The sequence below is a fragment of the Simochromis diagramma genome, unplaced genomic scaffold, assembly GCF_900408965.1.
Source record: "Simochromis diagramma unplaced genomic scaffold, fSimDia1.1 OVJJ01000402.1, whole genome shotgun sequence".
Classification (NCBI taxonomy): Eukaryota; Metazoa; Chordata; class Actinopteri; order Cichliformes; family Cichlidae; genus Simochromis; species Simochromis diagramma.
In genome coordinates, this window is record NW_024386972.1 from 3,082,735 (window position 1) to 3,100,420 (window position 17,686).

At 41.8% G+C, this 17,686-nt stretch overlaps 1 protein-coding gene across 5 annotated transcripts in view; it reads left to right on the forward strand.

The window, feature by feature from the left end:
* Nucleotides 1-17,686, forward strand: part of LOC120737932 (adenosine kinase-like) — a 126,562-nt gene that overhangs the window by 73,123 nt on the left and 35,753 nt on the right. For 4 of the 5 annotated variants that reach the window (XM_040038874.1, XM_040038876.1, XM_040038873.1 and 1 more), the window contains one exon: nucleotides 14,390-14,560. The exons of the other annotated variant lie outside the window; for it this stretch is intronic. In XM_040038874.1, the coding sequence (XP_039894808.1) occupies nucleotides 14,390-14,560 (171 nt within the window). The remainder of the gene's footprint in view (nucleotides 1-14,389; nucleotides 14,561-17,686) is intronic. 5 annotated transcript variants of the gene reach the window in all.

Sequence of the window (17,686 nt, forward strand, 5' to 3'; positions counted from 1 at the left end):
AAGTCATTAGTATTCGTTTTGCACTGAATGACATCCCAGGCAGAATAGCTTAAATTTTGCACATGCTTTTTTTTTTTAAATAGAAAAGCACTTTTGCTCATATTACATCTTGAAATTAAACATGTTTCAGGCAGAAGTGATTAATTATGTTATTTTCACACTTAATACCTTTAAAGGAGGTTAAAAGCAATGAAGTGAACTCATTTAGAAGACTTGATGGAAAAGAAAAAAAAAAGGAAACCCGACCCGATGACGAGCCTCGGTCTTTAAAAGACTCGAGTAACTCGTAAGCCCCCCCCTCTCAGTTCTATACCTTTTTCTCTCCTGCTGCAGATTTCCTTAAGTGGCTTATGTGAATTGCAATTGCCACATTGAAGCCGAGAGTGTACAGAACACATTTCTCCCCGGCCGTGACCAGCTAACAGCGCGTTGGACTTGTGCGTGCGGTGATTGAGAGGTTTCACACACAACACTGCAGCGCTGTGGGAGTATAGCCTGACCTAAAGCTAAGCCTCCAGCCGGAACAGCCTTCCATAACACTCACAACACTGCTCTCTTATCTACTGGCATTTCTGTCTGATACAAATAGCCAAGACATGATATAGTTGGCTACATGTCATATCTGGCATTGTACTACTCTCTGTCTGCCCCTCCACCACCCCCACCCCTGTGAAATATAATGCTTTTAACTCTCCAGCTTCTTGCCTTGGCAATTTTTTCCATCTGTAGCGGAGACAGAGACCAGTGTGTTTGCTCGTCTTGGCCAAAGGCCAAAGGCTCTTTCTGATATAATCCCCACCATCGATCAGACTTTGTTTACTCTAACATGGTTTCTCTCCCCTCCAGCAATTAGAAGGCAACCTTCCACCTCCTGCTCCTCAGACCAGCTTTATACGTTTATTTTTCCCTTAAGTGGTAATTTTTCATGTTGCAGCTCAGCTCTGAGAAGTGTGGGTGTATATTAAGTAATGGATACTTTTCAACCAGACTGACACGTTAGATACCACATTTTTTTTTTTGTTAATGTTTCTTTGTTTCTTTAAAGAGAAGGATCCTCCAGTCGCCAAACACTGGCACGTATGGGCACATTATTGAGAGAGGATTCACACATATTGCACTCCACGTCCCGTGTGTTTCATTTAGACTGCTCCACTTAGAAATCTCAAGCACTTTGAAATTTTAGAAAAATGGATGGTGGTTGTAGAAGCCGAGGCTGACTCTCTGTCTGTCTGAGAGGCTCTCGTCATAATAAATCCGGCCGGAGAGTGACTGGCCTTCTCTGCTATCTTGGCTGAAGAGGTTTATAATGTAAAGGCTTTTACTTTGTCACCACAACTACGAGTTCTCGGTTTGTTACTTATCGAAGTAAATTAGTTGGGATGTGGTTTGTTAGAGACTAAAACTGACTCTGTGGGTTAACTTTAACAAATGGATTCTCAAGTTATTGTATCTGTTAATAATTTTGCAATTATGGTGTTGCAAAATATATATTCCCCCCTTGCTGATTTCTACATTTTTACAACAACTGGTAACAAGTTTTTCACATTGTTGTGGAGGAATTTTGGCACGTTCTTCTTTGCTGAAATGTTTGAATATAGCCACACTGGAGGGTTTTCGAGCATGAACGGCCTGTTTAAGGTCGTGCCAAAGCATCGCAATTGGATTTGAATCCAGACTTTAACCTGGCCTTTCCAGACCTAAACTGTCCAGTGTCCTGCTGCATAACCTTCAGCTTCAGGACCCAAACTGATGGTTTCCTTTGGGATTTTCTGGTAGAGAGCAGATAGTAGCAGAGCAGCTCCAAACATAATACTACCACCACCGTGTTTGACTGTTGGTATGAGAGGTATTTTTCACCTTGGAAGTCTCTCATGGATGCCATTTTTGCCCAGTCTCTTCCTTATTGTTGAATCATGAACTCCGACCTTAACCGAGACAAGTGTATTTCTGTATGGGTGTATTATGCGTGTTTAGTTACAATAATGCATACCGGCTCATGATTTTGGTTTAAAGTCGTTTGTTTATTCTTAAATTTGATATGTAAAGGTGGGTAGAATTGACTCTAGGTTAGGGCTGTGCGATATGACCAAAATCTCATATCCCGATATAAGACATCTATCATCCCGATAACGATATAAATCACAAAAATGTAACATTTTCTGTAAATTCTGTGAATCTCGGGCAGCTCAACTTGCGGGAAGTGTTTCCAGCTGCGCGTCATGTAGCTGGAGTCGAGTGTTTTAACCGATGCATGAAACGATACATTTTTAGACATAAGTTGTAACAGCCGCTGTTTTCTTTGTGAGTATTTATTACACGGCGTGCTGCGGGGAAAAGCCTGTTCTAACGTTTGAGTCTAAGGTTTATTTTTTTAGCACCTGGCGGCTCTTTTTTACTTCTCATCCGTAAATAATCTGCTCTTTCACGTGATTCAGTTTATTTTGAAAAGTCTCAACAGGATCTTGAGCTTTATTGTGAAAGGTTTATGTGGAACATAAACAAGCGGACACGCGATGGTGTCCAAAACAAAAGGGCACACAGGCGCTTGTCCGTCCGTAGTGTGGTTATATAAAATATAAGAGAAAGAGAGAACTTTAAGAAATTAATGTAGCCACTACAGTGGCCATCAAAACCATGAAAAAATATTTCCGTAAACAGTTTATTTTGCGACACCACGAAACAAACGATAGCGTAAAATGAAACGATAGGCGTTTTTATATCGTCATCCGATATATATCGTTATATCGAACAGCCCTACTCTAGGTGGTGCATTGTAGTCTATAACCTCTGGAGATTACAAAGCAACTTGAGCCCAGTGTCTCCCTGTCCATGTTAGTTGGCTGTTCAGCTCATATGGCATGTGCCAACCCTGGGTGTGGAGCCCATAACATGTGCATTTTTATTAGTAAGCTAGGGTTACTTGGATAAAACATGAGAAATGAGATGAAATTAACAATATATTTGAGTGTTTGTTATGTGGAGAAAACAGAGATTAGAGAGAAAAAAGTGCATTTATATCCATTTAAAAATAAATAAATACATTTTACAAAGTAAAATTCAAAATACAGCGAGAATGTTTTTCGACACTGAGGTGAGAAAGTTGATGTCTTAATAAAAGCAAAAAGCGAGACAGTGCAGTGGAAACAAACTTGATTAAAACATCAGCTGCGCTGGAGAGTTGCAAAAATTGCATCAGGAAAAAGCATTAGATCTGTAGCAAAGCTCCCATCCAAATGTAGCTCTAATTTTAACTGAAGGTCAGTGAAAGAAAATGCAAATTGTACTTTTGTTCATCTGAGATTTAAATAGTACTTTTCTCACATCATCTCGTTGTGCTTTGCCATCCAACTGTTTTTACCAACTGTTTATCTCGGTGCATTCCTGCTGCTAGTATTTGCACTCCGGCAATGCATGGAAATGTTTTTTAATGTATATTATTATTTTTGAGTGAACAAAACCAAAACAGCTGTAAATGTTATTAATACCACAGCCAATATAGGATTAAACATCCCAAAGATCTAGAAGCACTCATGATGCACACATGAGGCATGAAAAACCTTTTAGGTCTGAGTCGCCCGGTGACAATGGTAACTAATTTTTAGGCTCATTTTTATTTAGCCCCAGATTAAAATATCACTGGTTTAACCTTCTATAATCCAGTATATCTCCTTGAAATAAGTCACTGATATGCATTAGTCATCTTGTCCTACAGAGAGGTAATATCAAACACACTGCGACTAATAAGTCTCTCAGTCAGAATTATCAAAGCCGAGCAGCATGCGAATGCCTCTGGACAATTGTAATTTAACATCTAACACATTTTCTTCACCCCGTTACTTTTGGCAAGCGATGCCGACGCCTACCAGTAGCATCTGAATTTGGGGATTTTAAGGTTTTGTTTGCAGCTTAAGAAAGGCTCATTTTCTGGCTGTCATTATATCCATCTTAGCCCGAGATGCTGTTCTCAAGTGCAAGAAGCTCTTAGTACCCTACAATACTAATATTTCAGTGCTTTGAGGAAGGAAAATGTCCGTTTAAAGCAATGGAGAGGAATAACTTTGAAAATGGCTCCCAGACAGATTATAAATACAAGAACTTTTAATGGTATTATTGCATTTACTTTAAAAAGTTAAAAGCTCCTTCAGTGTTTTTCACTTTTTTTTCGCCCGCTGAGATAATTTCCACGGAGCGTGATTATCGTGCTCAGGTAGTGAAGCACTCTCCACTCGGCAGCAGTGAAGTTGTAGCTGAAACTGACCTCCTTCTCTTAAAAATCAAAACCCCATAGCATCATGAGCCTTTAAAGATTTTATTCTTGCATGTACGAGTATAGTAAACTTCAGATGAGTGCCCCCCCTTTCCTTACATGCATGTTTACGTCATCTATGCGCATTCGATATTTCTCCCTCATGGTTTAAATATAAACAGAGCCGATCGGAGCTGACTTGTAGCGTCTCGGCACAAGAAAGATAAAAAACATGTGGAGTGAATAAACAAGCTCAGAAGTTTCTTAGCCTTGGCAGTATTTCTTCCTAGTTGTCACTTCGTATAGCTTTGTCATTTTTTGCATAATTCCATGGTGCATTGGCTCGACTTGATTTGATTTAGAACCTCCACTTTCAAGGAAATTGGGCTTAGGGTATGAAAGTTCACACTTCTTGCCTCCAGGCAATTGATTTCTTCTGAACTTGATTTTAGTGCTGTAGCATTACCAGTACTGAGTGTTAGCACCGGGTTTGTCACAGTGGTCTGATGATACTCAACTCTTGCTACGAGTTTATTACTTTAAAGTTGTGGATATAGAATTTCGAGGAAAGCATATTTGATTTATTGCCCACTGAATAATTAATCAGTAAGGAAATTTATTATTATTTGCAGCATTGGTTTGATTATAGTTCTCTTCCATGTTTTGTTTCTTTTAGTCAAATTAATTTAAGTCATTTCAGTTACGCAGTGTGGGCTATTGACTCATTTTTGGAGCCATTTACAATCAGCTACTATGTTACTGTCACACTAGGTAGCACGACAGAAATTATTGCGACCACGTGCAGTCAACTTGCGATCAAGTCGACTGCACTTGCTCCGAGGATGAGGATCAAGTCCGCAGCCACTAGCAGTCATCTTCAAAGCAATTTCGGTGCATTAAGAAAACAATAAAACGGCAACACAAGACGGAGTCAGTGTGCCATTAGTTTGCAATTGAATGGGACACAGGTGCTCAGCAAAACTGCCTTTATATAGGAATATAACCAGAACACAACCACTTCAATAGGGAGAAGATCATTTGGAAGGTTGACTTACTAACTTACTAACTTACTTACTTGACTGCAAACTTTGATTACTAACCTGTTTTGCAATTAGACTCCAATGAATCGTCATTGCAGAAAGGAGTCAGGCAGTGATAGGAATTAGGATTGGACCTCCCAGAGTCTGCACACTGGTGGTGGTGTAGATGAAGATGGAGGCTTAGATGTGAGTGACAAGGGTGAGGTGGAGAGGAGGGAAGCAAGTCGTACGGATGATAGTCAGAATGACAGAAGAGCACTAAAGGTAGGCAATAAAATGATTGGTCTAGAGTAATGGTGTGGGAATGGAGGAAGTGATGTAAAGAATAGACTAGCACCCTGAACACCCAGGAGCGCAGGCAGATGAGTGTGTCGATGACAATTATTTGGAGACAGGTCGTCTCCCACCAAGTGAGGTCACTCAGCTACTTTTCAGTCTCCGACAGCAATGCATCCACCAGGCAACCATGATTTTTCATTGCAGATGGAAGTTTGTTGTCCTGTTGTTTACCACAGTGTGACTGAGCCATTAGAAGAGTCACAGGTTTTGGCTTTTCCACATCAGCCCTGAAGTTGGCCACTTGCTTAAAGTCTTAATAAAAGTGCAAAAAGTGCAGAAATCACTTGAGTTTAAAGAATAAATGTTGAAATATTTTTTGAAATGTCAATAAAATTACTGGAAATCATCTAAAATCTGACGCTTTAGAAAATATGTTCTCTAGACAGGATTTTTATTTGCTTCTCCTCCAGCTTCCAACTTACTCTGCTCATTTTGAATAACTCTGATTTGTTTATTAGGCAAAAACTGTTCAAAAAGGTAGGCTGGAAGCTGTTGGTGTTTTTCTCACGGGGTCATCATATCACAGTTTCAATTAGATGGTTTTTTTTCTTCATTTTTTTTTAGTTTTTTAAGCAGCCATGAATAATTAAAAGCTCTTTTTTCCCACCACATGTTCTCCTGGTGCTAAGCACACAGTCAGAAGTTATTATTAGACTGAATTTAAGCGGCCCTGTGTCCTCAGCTCTGAGCAGTGGGCACCGAGCTCCTGCATTGAGTTTGACAGCCTTCACACAATATTGTGCAAGGGCGCTCCCTTAGCTTCTCATGCTGGTTAAATGTAATATGGCAGATGGATAGTATTTGCAGGGAGAGCGGGGGTCTCACCCTCTCTCTCACTCAGTTTTTTTTCTTCTTTTCGTCGTCTCTTGCCAGTACCTCAGACATTTCAAGAGGGAGAAATATGTATCAAATTAACTCTTAGCAATGGGGCCTCCAAGCTCCCTGCCCTTGTCTTTTCAGCAATCAGAGCTTTGTTATTTTAGTCTTTCAACCAAAACCAAACTGGATTCAATGGCTTCAGCAATTACCTGTAATTTTCCAACCTGGTGCGCTAGCTTTCACTGGACTCTGAACAGTGAAAGATTGTCTCCTCGGTTCTTCGTTTTTTTGTGTTCGAGTTAAGTGCACTAATTCATTTACATCCACAAGAGTGGTACATTTGGAAATGTTCACTTCCCGGCAGCAGGAATGTCTGTGGAGATTTAGTTTCTGTCTGTGCACAACCTCCGAGTCACTGAAACTGGAAACCCCTGCGCAGTGTCGACGCTCAGACACTGAACCTCAGCTTTATACATCTGACCCATATATTAATACGTCCTTTCAAGCCGCTTCAGAAGAGACAACTCTGGAGCCCCAACATCTGTTTTCAGATGGCAGACTTTTATCCCATTTTTCCATCGACCCCCACTAACTCTCTTTTCCATTCCCCGTCCTGTTCTCGAGTCGCGAAAGAAACTACAGGAGCCCAACTTTCATGTGTGTTTTTGTGTGAGCCAGAGTGATGTTTCCTCTTCAGAGGTACTGGAGGAGAGAGAAACTGTTCACACTAAAATGCTAATTAAGTGCAGTGTGGCAGACAAGGACACTTGAGAGTGTATGCATTAGCAAATTTTAACTCCCTGCAAACCAAACAGTTTGTTCTGGGCTAATCTCCCAATGATGGAGGCAAGAACAACAGTGGGAACCAGAGAGGGTAAAATATATAGACTTGCTATGCAAGTGGAAGTGAGAGACAGAGGAGCTCGGTTCGCTCTTTCATCACATAGACAGCGCAGCTTTAACAGAGGGAAGCGTCTCTCCTGCCATATTTTTTGCCTTCGTATAGGTGCCATATGGTATCTGTAAGGGAGAGTCATTTTGTGCTATGCAGTGAATTATTCTGTGGATTAGTACTGGCATTTAAATGCTCTTGGCTTTAAATCTTGTCTGTTTTAGATCTTAAGTACATTCCTTGGCATCCTGCTCCCCTGCTCAAGTTGGCCTTTTCCCCTGGCCAACACATTTTTGAAACTGCAGAGCTTAACGGGAGAGCAAAAGGCAGCCATCTGAAGAGACCCTGAAGCTGATCTTGAATTACTTTTAGTGAGATACCGCTTGTATCAAACCAATTGTTCCAGTGTTGTGATGCCAGCGAACCTTAACCTAAACTTGAGGTTAAAACCTCCTCTTTCTTCTTTTTTTTTAGCTACTACCTTAGTCTTTGCTGCCTCTGATGGTTATACAGGCTTGTGGTGTGACACACCCTCCCGTCAGATGTTGGCTTTATTGTGTGATGAAGATGACCGAGTATATTTGGTTCTGACCTTCTAGCTTCTAGCATCTCTATATTTCACAAATACCTCAAGAGACCTGTTTAACATCAGGGAAAAATATCCACCAGTTTAAAAAATGAGTAATATTTAAACCAGAGAAAATGTTTTAGGAATAAATCCTGCAGGAGTCAGTAAGCGATGTCTCTGCCCAGTTGTTAAGACTAGCATTCGTGGCACATTTATGTTGCCCCGGGGATGCCGGCTGACATGATAGCCCCCTTTTCCTCATCTCCAAGCGTCCTTTAGAGAGATGGGCCCTCCCTTCTGTTTCCAGTACAGTTGGCCTCCCTCCAGCCTCCCTCAGAAGAAGTGAATGAATTCCTAGATGTCTGATAAGCTTCACCAGAACATGATTCTTAATGGAAGAGAAGAAGAAGAGGCAGATGCTATCAGCGCGCCTGAATTGCCTCGCAGTCAGATCAAACATCCTAAAAGGGCGGTGAATGCTCAATCATGTTGTGAGGTTGTTACACATTTATCTTCTCTGTTGGTTTAATTGAACTTGTTTCCAAATGAAACCAACTGGCCGTTTCAATGCAAACAAAACATCATTAGCATTGTGAAAATCCCAGTTGTTTTGTAGCGCTCATTTTCCTTTGAAATGAAAAGCCTTAAATTAGCTCTTTTCATCCTTGTAATTTTTTTCCCCTCCACTCAAGGCACTTTGTGACACCATTAATCACTTACCTCTGTTTATTTGTCATCATTCTTTCTCCTGTCTATTGAGCCAGAGCCTAACACAGATTCACCCACAGCTCCACTACCCCACAGCACAGTAGGTGTGAAAGGCCTTGTTTGTCCCCCGTGTGTTTGTGTGTAAAACAGCACGACCTTCACGATCGGGGAGTAAAATATATCTCGCGACACTAGCGTAGCATACCAGAGGTGTCTTGATGGAGATGGAGTCATACTGAGCTAATGAAGCTCCAAACCTCAGCTATCGATCCACCTCGCAACGGTGCTTTACAGAGATAACAGAGGAGGAGAGCACTGTGTGGCATCACGGGCGCTCTGATCTGTGTGACATCTAATTCTGTGTAATGAACCCTGTGCACCAGAGAGCGTGAGGGGGGGGGGGCTGTCTATGATAATGACAGGGATAGCATGGCCTGGGAGTTTTTTGAAACACTGGAGGTTAGCTTGCAGGGCTTTGCTATGAAAAAGGTAATGTATCGCTGGAGTAAATGCCAAAAAATGTTTTTTAAAAATTGAAATCGTGCTGCTGTGTCTGATTTCATGCAGGTCTTAGTCGAATGCTGCAGTCTTGTAGCTGCTCTTAGTTGTCAAATGTCTCTCCAGCTCTACACTTTAACTCCATTCTTGTCTACTCTTTACATTTGGCAGCTCAAAGAGGACTCTCAGGTTTTTATTCTGATGGCATGATAGACTTTTTGTGTGATTGAAGCTTTTCTTTACTTGAATTGAGGGTCTCAAGTCACATTAGGCCGCCCTCTGCTGAAACTAGGAAAAAAGAAAAGCATGTGAAACCGCTGCTCGTGTTTGGGTAATAGATAGAAATCGAGCAGCAAGATCACAAACTGTGAGCAGTGTATCAGAGCGATGATGTGGTTTGTAGTCGGCTAGTGTGACATTGTGCTAAACAGGGTGAAGGCACACAGCTAGAATAATGATTTGTATTTTCAAGCACAGCGCACAAGTTCTTCTGTTGGCCACAAAGGATCGCAGTGGGGGAAAAAATATAGAAGTTCATGCGATGACCGTATTTGCAAACAACTGCTTTTGAGATCTAGCCATAGCCTGGGTGGACCATGTGACCACCACTTCCAAAGAGATGTGCAACGAGCAATCACGTCAGCGATTCCCTGGCAACTTCCAGTTGCTTGGGAACAATACATATTGCCCAACTGGTTGGCCAGAACAATGACTGTTCCCAGAGGGAACTGCACTGAAAACTACCTTGTGATTGCATTGGCTGCCACCAGGCTGCCCGATAGAGAGGTATTATTCGTCACTCCAGGGAACACTTCTCCACTGCTTTAGAGTCCAGTGGCAGCATGCTTTGCACCACTGCATCCAACACTTAAATTGCATTTGGGGATGTAAGGCATGGATGCAGCTGCCCAGCCATGAAGCCCATTCCATGAAGCTCTCTATGCGTTGTTCTTGAGCTAATCTGAAGACCACGTGAAGTGTGGAGGTCTGTAGTGACTGACTCTGCAGAAAGCTGGCAAACTCAGCATCTGCTGACCCCACTCTGTGATTTTACATGGCCTACCACTGCATGGCTGAATTGCTGTTGTTCCCAGTCACTTCCACTTAGTTACAGTACAACTAACAGCTCACTGTTGTGGCCCATTGAAGTGATTGAATCACCTGAATCCAGTGATTTGGATGGGTGAGCGTATACTCTTGGCAATGCAGTGTATGTTCTATTTAATATTGGTCCACCACTTCCTGAGGGACATATGTGTTTACACCAGCAGCTAGTTGCTAATATTGTTTCTCTGCCATTTGTTGCTTGGCAGTCAAAATATCATAACAGCTGCCTGCTGTACCTGGAAAATTTAACTTTGGCCTTTTAAGTGAAGCTAAACTGTGAAGTGGTGAGATAAAAGATGTAACAAAGATCTCTAGGGCAGCAGGCGACAGCAATGTTAGCATTTCTTTGTGTTTATCACTACAAGAAACCTTTTACACATTGGATATGCTCATTTCATACATATGGAAATATTGAGAAAATCCTCTACAAATCTGTGATTAGTGGTTTTATAAATAAAACTAAGATCTCGAGATTTGATTAAATTTAGCGCAATTGCCATGGATGTAATTACTCTTTCACTGAGGTGGTGATAGTTTAAATTCTTTCCATCATTCCTGAGTAATAGGAAGTGTCAAATAAAACCTTCACGACACACTACTTTGAACACTCCCCCTTATTCCTGCAGAATTAAATTAGACCTAAAAAAAAAGAAGCTTTTTCTTTTCCATGACCACCTCTGCTGCTGGCGCAAATGAAAATGCCCTTCCCAAAATAGATCATTTTTACCCTTCAGATGTCCACTTTTATTTTAAGCCCAGTGACACCATGCCATCCATCACACCCAGCTTTTCAGATGTGAGCAGCCCCAGGGAAAACACTGATACAATGCAGAGGAAGTGTGATAGCGTGCTGCTGCTGCTGCTGGTTAGGACCTCTATGGTTAGATTACCACTAATTTCATCTCAGAGTAGCATTTAGACATTTTCTTTCTCTGCCTAAAGTGTAAGTCATTCCTCTTTTTAGCGTAAACATTGAAAATGGATGCTGTGCCTTTCCAGCTCTTCCCTCAAATTACCACTTGACATGGCCAAACATCGCTCTGCATTATTGTCTGCCAGGAAAATGCATTTCTGAAGGCTTTATTGAATGTTGTGCCTGGGTGGAATTTGTACGAAGTGTACCCAGCACTTTGATCATCTTGACCTGGAAATGTGATCGTCACCCCACTTCACAGAGCTCTCTGACACCTGGGAAACTAGATCTGGTATTCGTGATACACGATCTGCGTCGCAGTGTTAAAGACTTAACTTCTCCCGTTGCGTAGTCAGCACAGACTACTGATGATAACTGGAATTTTGCATGCCTCAAAGTCTGACTTTTTCTCCCCGCAAGCCACAAGATTGGTGTGTCGTTTGGAAGAAACGACCTACATGGTTTTTATGAGCAGGATTCCTGCAATATAATGTACACTATATAATATTTTAAGTGGATTTTTGTGCTTCAAAGCTGAGTTTTTTGACAGATGTTAAAAGACTACATAAAAACTCTTTATTTTCCTTTGCTTTACTTTATTATAGTTTATGTTGGACTGTTTTGCAGGGTTCCTGTAGTTTGGAGCGGAGTTAGATCATCTATCTGTCTGTGTGTCTATCATTTAATTCCTTTTTTCAGGAGGGTGGTCTGATGTATTTTCCATTCACTCTCTATCTGACTGATCTTTTCAGAGCCACTTGTTCTTATTTTTGAGCTAGAGAAGCTTTTAAGAGCCATAGTTTAAAATAACCCTTAATTATCTTATACTGATCCTCAGCTTAACTTTGTTAAAGCCAATCTCTCTTTAAGCCATCTTTCTTCTGATTGGCTGCCCCTCGTAAATAGGAGGTTTGAATAACAATAGGAGGAAGGGGCTACTGTGTTCCAAGCTAAATCGCATGCTTAAGACTAAGGATGCTACAGCTCTTTGAAGAGTGAGTTTGGTAGTCAAGAGTGGAAAATAAAGCCTCCACAGATTGAGCTTTTAATTCACAAGGATTGCTTTACATGCCCATGAATAAAACAAAGGGGTGTTTACAATATCCGCAATATCATAAAAAAGGGGTCATTTTAGCCTATTGCTAAATGGTTGCAAGGCATGCATATATCAGCTTTTGTGTGTATAAATGAGATGTTATTGCATTGAAATGAAAAATTATATGTTTTTAGAACGTTTTAGGTACAGAAATGCAAAAAAAGTGAGTCATTTTCGCCCATTGCTAGGTGGTGGCTAGGCAGATCAGAACCTGCAAGGACCCTAGGATCTACCTGTGTGTGCATGTAACAGTAATATATACTGTTACCCAAAGTAATAAATAATTTACATAAACATTACACTTTTTACCAGACTAGTATACTAATAGCTTTTTCTCAGAAATAAAAATGGCTATGCAGACACCCAGTTAAACAAAGTTCATACCAGTAGTCACCCTTCACCCTTTAGTGAAGGCTTCTTTCTCCTCCTGGCTGTCATCTTCTCGATGTGTCCCTGTCACCTATTCTTCCTCCTATGTGTTTGTTTACATTCACATACTGAGGTGCTGTTCATAGCCCGTGAAACATCTCTTCTCTGAAACATCCTAACCAGATGTCTGTTAGTAAAACTGTATAGCATTAATAACATATTAATAAACATATCGTGCTAATTAGACAATTAACATAATGCATTGAGGTTAAAGTTTATCCAAAGCACCAAAATGGACTTGAAGGTTTAACAAGTATAAATTAATTTTTTTAGTATTTCAAGCTTATAATCCACTCAAACATCACTTAATCTGCTGCATTTCTGAGCAGTTTAATGCAATAGCACTGGCAGTGGTACTGAGGTTAGAAGTAAATTACACAGAGCCAGTGTGTGATTAGAGAAAGCTGGCTTTTAAAGTTCACCACCCCTCGGGATATTTGATCGAGCCACGGGCCTTTGATCAGCGTTAACATTACGGTAACCATGACAGTTTATTTTCAACTACCAAAAAAGACCATTTGTGTCAGAAAACAATCTCCCCTTCCTCTGACACATTGGCACACCGCAAAAGAAAAATGTCAGGGTCAGTGATGGGCCATTAGCCCAGAGTGAGTTCTTTTTGTGCCGGCGGACCCATTGAAAACACCTTTTTAGTCTTCGACAGATGGTACTGTGACCCAGCAACCACAGGATGACCTGAGCCTCAACCTGAAGACTTTTTCCCCCCGAGAAAAACGCCCGCAGGACGTACAAGCTCATCAGAGGAACAAAAATGTCTGGCCAGAGAGCAGAATGACACATGAATGCATAATAAAAAAAATTCACCTCAGCACGGCTGCATTGTAATGCCTTGTACATTTGATTGACTACACAGTCACCCTCTATTCACTGGTATTATACCCTGTTCTTTTTCATAGAGGTCGCTCCTCTATTGCTGCAAATGTCATAGTGCTTTAATGAGAACTGCACTGTAGTCTACAATGGAAGCTTTTCAGCAAGATTAAATGTATCACTGAGCTGAAACTTGCCCCCCCCCCCCTTCTCCCCTTTGCCCCTATTGTGACACAGTGGTTTTACAGAGCAGCTTGTTGCTGAAAAACAAGGTTAAGAAGATCAGTATCAAAGGAGGAGTGTTTTTGTGTGGCTTGCAGGAGAGTCTCGCTTCAGGTTTCCACCTGAAACACAAAGGTGTTTTCTTACCTGATTTGTATTCATTCACACAATGAGTGGGCCTGCCTCTCTTGTTTCCAAGTAAGGAGAGTCCAGACAAGACTTTTGTTCGCCCTATCATCGGATATGTGCATGTTGCTTCCTCCAGTACAAGCCTTGGAGCTCAGCCACAGGCTTTGTCCTGGATGGATTTTTTCCTGTCCTTTTTCCTCTTCTTTGTTGCTCCGCTTATGTTCTAAGAAACCATTTCAGATAAGTGTTTGAGCACTGCAGTTTCTTTTTTTCCTTTTCCTGCCCTTTGGCTGCTATGTTATTTCAAGATTATCAAGCCATGTCACCCTAAAACTACCTCGTCAGAATCCAAAACCTACAAATTAGCTGTTGGAAGTGTTTCAGTTCACAGGAGCCCGTTACAGTTCAGTCATTTCTGGGCCTATGTACCGTTGTCAAAACACTGATAATTCTGCCTGTGCGGAGGCACTGTACAGATTAATTTGTTTGATTTAGCTGAAGTCAGTCAAACCCACGAAATTATAATGTAGTAAATATTTTCTCTTGTTTCAGGGTTTTTTCCTCACTGTGTCCCCGGAGTCGATCGTCAAGGTGGCAAGACACGCTTCCGATAAGAACAAAATTTTTTGCATGAACCTCTCGGCACCATTCATCAGCCAATTCTTTAAAGAGCCCTTGATGAAGGTTATGCCTTATGTCGACATCTTGTTTGGCAACGAGACGGTAAGTGAAACGAGACGTGCATTCAAGCCTCTTTAGGACAGATATTTCCAGCTTAGTATATTTGTTTTTGCAAATTTTACAATTGAAATTGACAAATTCTTATATTTGGCTTTGAGACAAGCTGATTTAGCTGCTTTTCTCTCTTCCTTTCTTTTGATTGGCTGCACTTTGCAAACAAGAGATGTGAACAGCAGGTTTATAAGTGCACAGCTGCTGCTCCTGAATGAGATTTCCATAGTAAGGATGTCCCTCTTCTCTTTGACGTCATACATGGGGAGTATGTAGAGCAGTCTGAAGCCTGAGATTTCGGTTCACAGACGTTACCTGAATAAATGCTGACCTCATAAGGTGGAACTTTAGCCAGGTTTAATATGGTCACCATTGTAACAGTATGTATGACAGCTTGGATTACCTCCAATCCTTCAATGTGACCTCAAATCAACAGCTAGGTGGCAATCGGATTTTCCAAAAGGACAATGATCCCAAACTCAAATGGATAAAGCAGGCTAACATTAACCATCTGGAATTGGCTTCCACACGCCTTGACCTCAACCCTATTGAAAATTTGTGGACTATGCTTAAAACTTAGGTCCAAACCAAGAAACCAACCAATTTAGAGGAACTTGAGCAGTGAAATATCTAGCCAGAATTAAGCCAGAAGCTTGTTGAGGGTCAGCAAAAGCATCTGGTTGAGGTTCAGTTTGCTAAGGAAGATTCAACCAAATATTAGTAGGGGTATATATTTGAGCCTGTATGTATAATTTTACCTTGTGCAACAATTTCTTGTTTTTTAGTTGATAAAAATGTGCAATCATTCCGCTTTATGCATAGTCACGCTAACATTGCGCATTTAGTCTTTTTGTCTCACCATTTGTACACACAGCGTGTGTCAGATTTAGTACAGTAGCATTGAATGAACAAAAACTGAAGCATAATACTCTTGATATAGATATTATACATAAACTACCTATGTTCTTAAACACTCAGATATGAAAGCGTGGAGATATCAATCATTTATTTACTTAAGCCTTTTTTTCTGCTTAAACAGTTTAGTGTTATTCAATGAACTATAACACCTGTTTATCGCACTTCTGTGTTTTCTCTCGCTGGGGGTTCGTCCTGTCTGAGTGCTTCATATGTCGCCATGTTTAAAGTAAAATCAAAGGGCTGTGTCCGACCTTTGATTCCACTTATTGCTCTCCTCAGTATCCATTTAACGTCTCACTTCTTAAGAGATGAATAAAACCGAGCGCGTTAATCAATCATCTCACTTGCGTCACTATTCCATCCCAGTTGATCTATCGATTTTTCTCCGCTTTGTGGAAGCGAGTAGGTGATTTGAGGTCAAGCTGTGGTCACAGAGTGTGCTGCTGCTGGGAAGTATCCTCTAACAGAGCAGACGAGCTTAACTCTGAGGACAAACTGCACCTTTGGGGGCGGGCGCAAAGCAGAGGGAAGTGGATGTTCACTGGGCTGAACTTGCCTCCCCACTGCTAAAGTTACTAAACAGAGCCCTGTCTTCAGGTTAGAGATGGGGTCTGCAGACCGGGACAGAGCTGGAAGGAACTGCTCAGCATTTGAGGATTTATTGCCATTGCTGACTTCAGCTTTTTTCCCCTCTTTTCCATTCCCAACATAAGACCTCCCTTTTACATATGCACCTCTCTCTCTCTCTCTTGCTTCCTAATTGCTGTGAGGAACGATTCTGTCTCCTTAAACCGTGCTGTACATTTTGCAAGCGTTATGTATTTTCTAGTGGGTGGTACTGTAACTGTTTGTTTAAGAAGTTTGCTCACACCTCCAGTCATTACGATTTAATGACTCCGGATAATTGCAATGTATGTTTGTTGAAGTAGATTATCTTTCGGAGACTCTGTCAGGGCTCGCTTTCAGAAATTGAACCTGGCTAAGAACACCAAAATAAGAGTTTCAGTGAAAAGAAACAGAGGGCTGATTAACTGCTCAGCCGCCTCAAGCAGTGAGGTCTTCAAGGGTCTGTATAGGACTAATGCCTGTCCAGAGTGTTTTGACTCCTTTTGGCTCCCCCACCCCCTCACCTCTGTATTGGCTGCTGGGAGGGGGGAATGACTGCTCATACAGTCGAGCCCCAGACCTCCCATTGTGCACAAGCCAGACAAGGTTGCCGGTCATGCAGTGGTGCATGGTGAGTGACAGGCAACAGAGCCGCCTCGCCCACGCTTGCCCCTTCCAGCCCCCCCGGCCGTCCTCTCGCCCCAGCTTCCACCCCCCAACTGTGATGGATAACCCTCAGCCCGCGATGCTTTCATAACAAGTCAGTGACAGTCAGGATCATGCAGGCTGACTCCTATAGCCTTGCAGAATGTGCCATAAGGGAAGGCTAATGTGTCTGCTTGTCTCTGCCTTCCTCTCCCACACTTACTGAGTCACGATACAGAGCTAGTCTCACTTGGGGAAAAAAATGTTTAAAGCAGCTGTAAGATTTCATGTTTTGAAAATGACATGTAATAAATTTGAGCGAGATCGTTTTTGATTGCCACCTTATTTTTCCACGACTGGGAACTTATTTCAGCCAGATCACAACTCACGTTTAATCATTTTTAAATTCCCAAACTGTTTTGCAACACGGCAGACTTCAAAACATGTCAATAGCCTCTGTTTCTTCTCTTGTTTTGTTTTTTCTCTCCTGCCAGCTTCTGATGTTGAAATGTGTCTGTGTTTGAGTCTACCCTGGGTAATTCTGCTATAACTCGATCCTGCTGGTACTTGTTTTAAACCTGGCATCAGCAGGCCCTGCCTGCTCTATCGGCAGCCTCGTGCTTATATAACAGTCTCCCATCCATCCTGTAATTACTGCCTTTTTGGGGCATAGTGTAGTGTCTGTTCCTTCACTGCTGAGGGGAGGTGGAGGAGGAGGAGGAGGAGGAGGGGGGCAGTGCGGTTTCTGCGTTGGCAGGACCTCGGAGGTGGTGCCGGCAGAGGCGCATAGACATCAGACGCTACTTCTCTTAATTGGCAAACATGTCGTGTGATAACCTGGGAACAGCACCGGCCTAATTGAGTCCTCCTGTGCTGTCCTCCTCTGACTACCTGACATGGAACCCAGGGCATTACATTTCCCTCCATTTAATGGCCGCAGTTAATTAG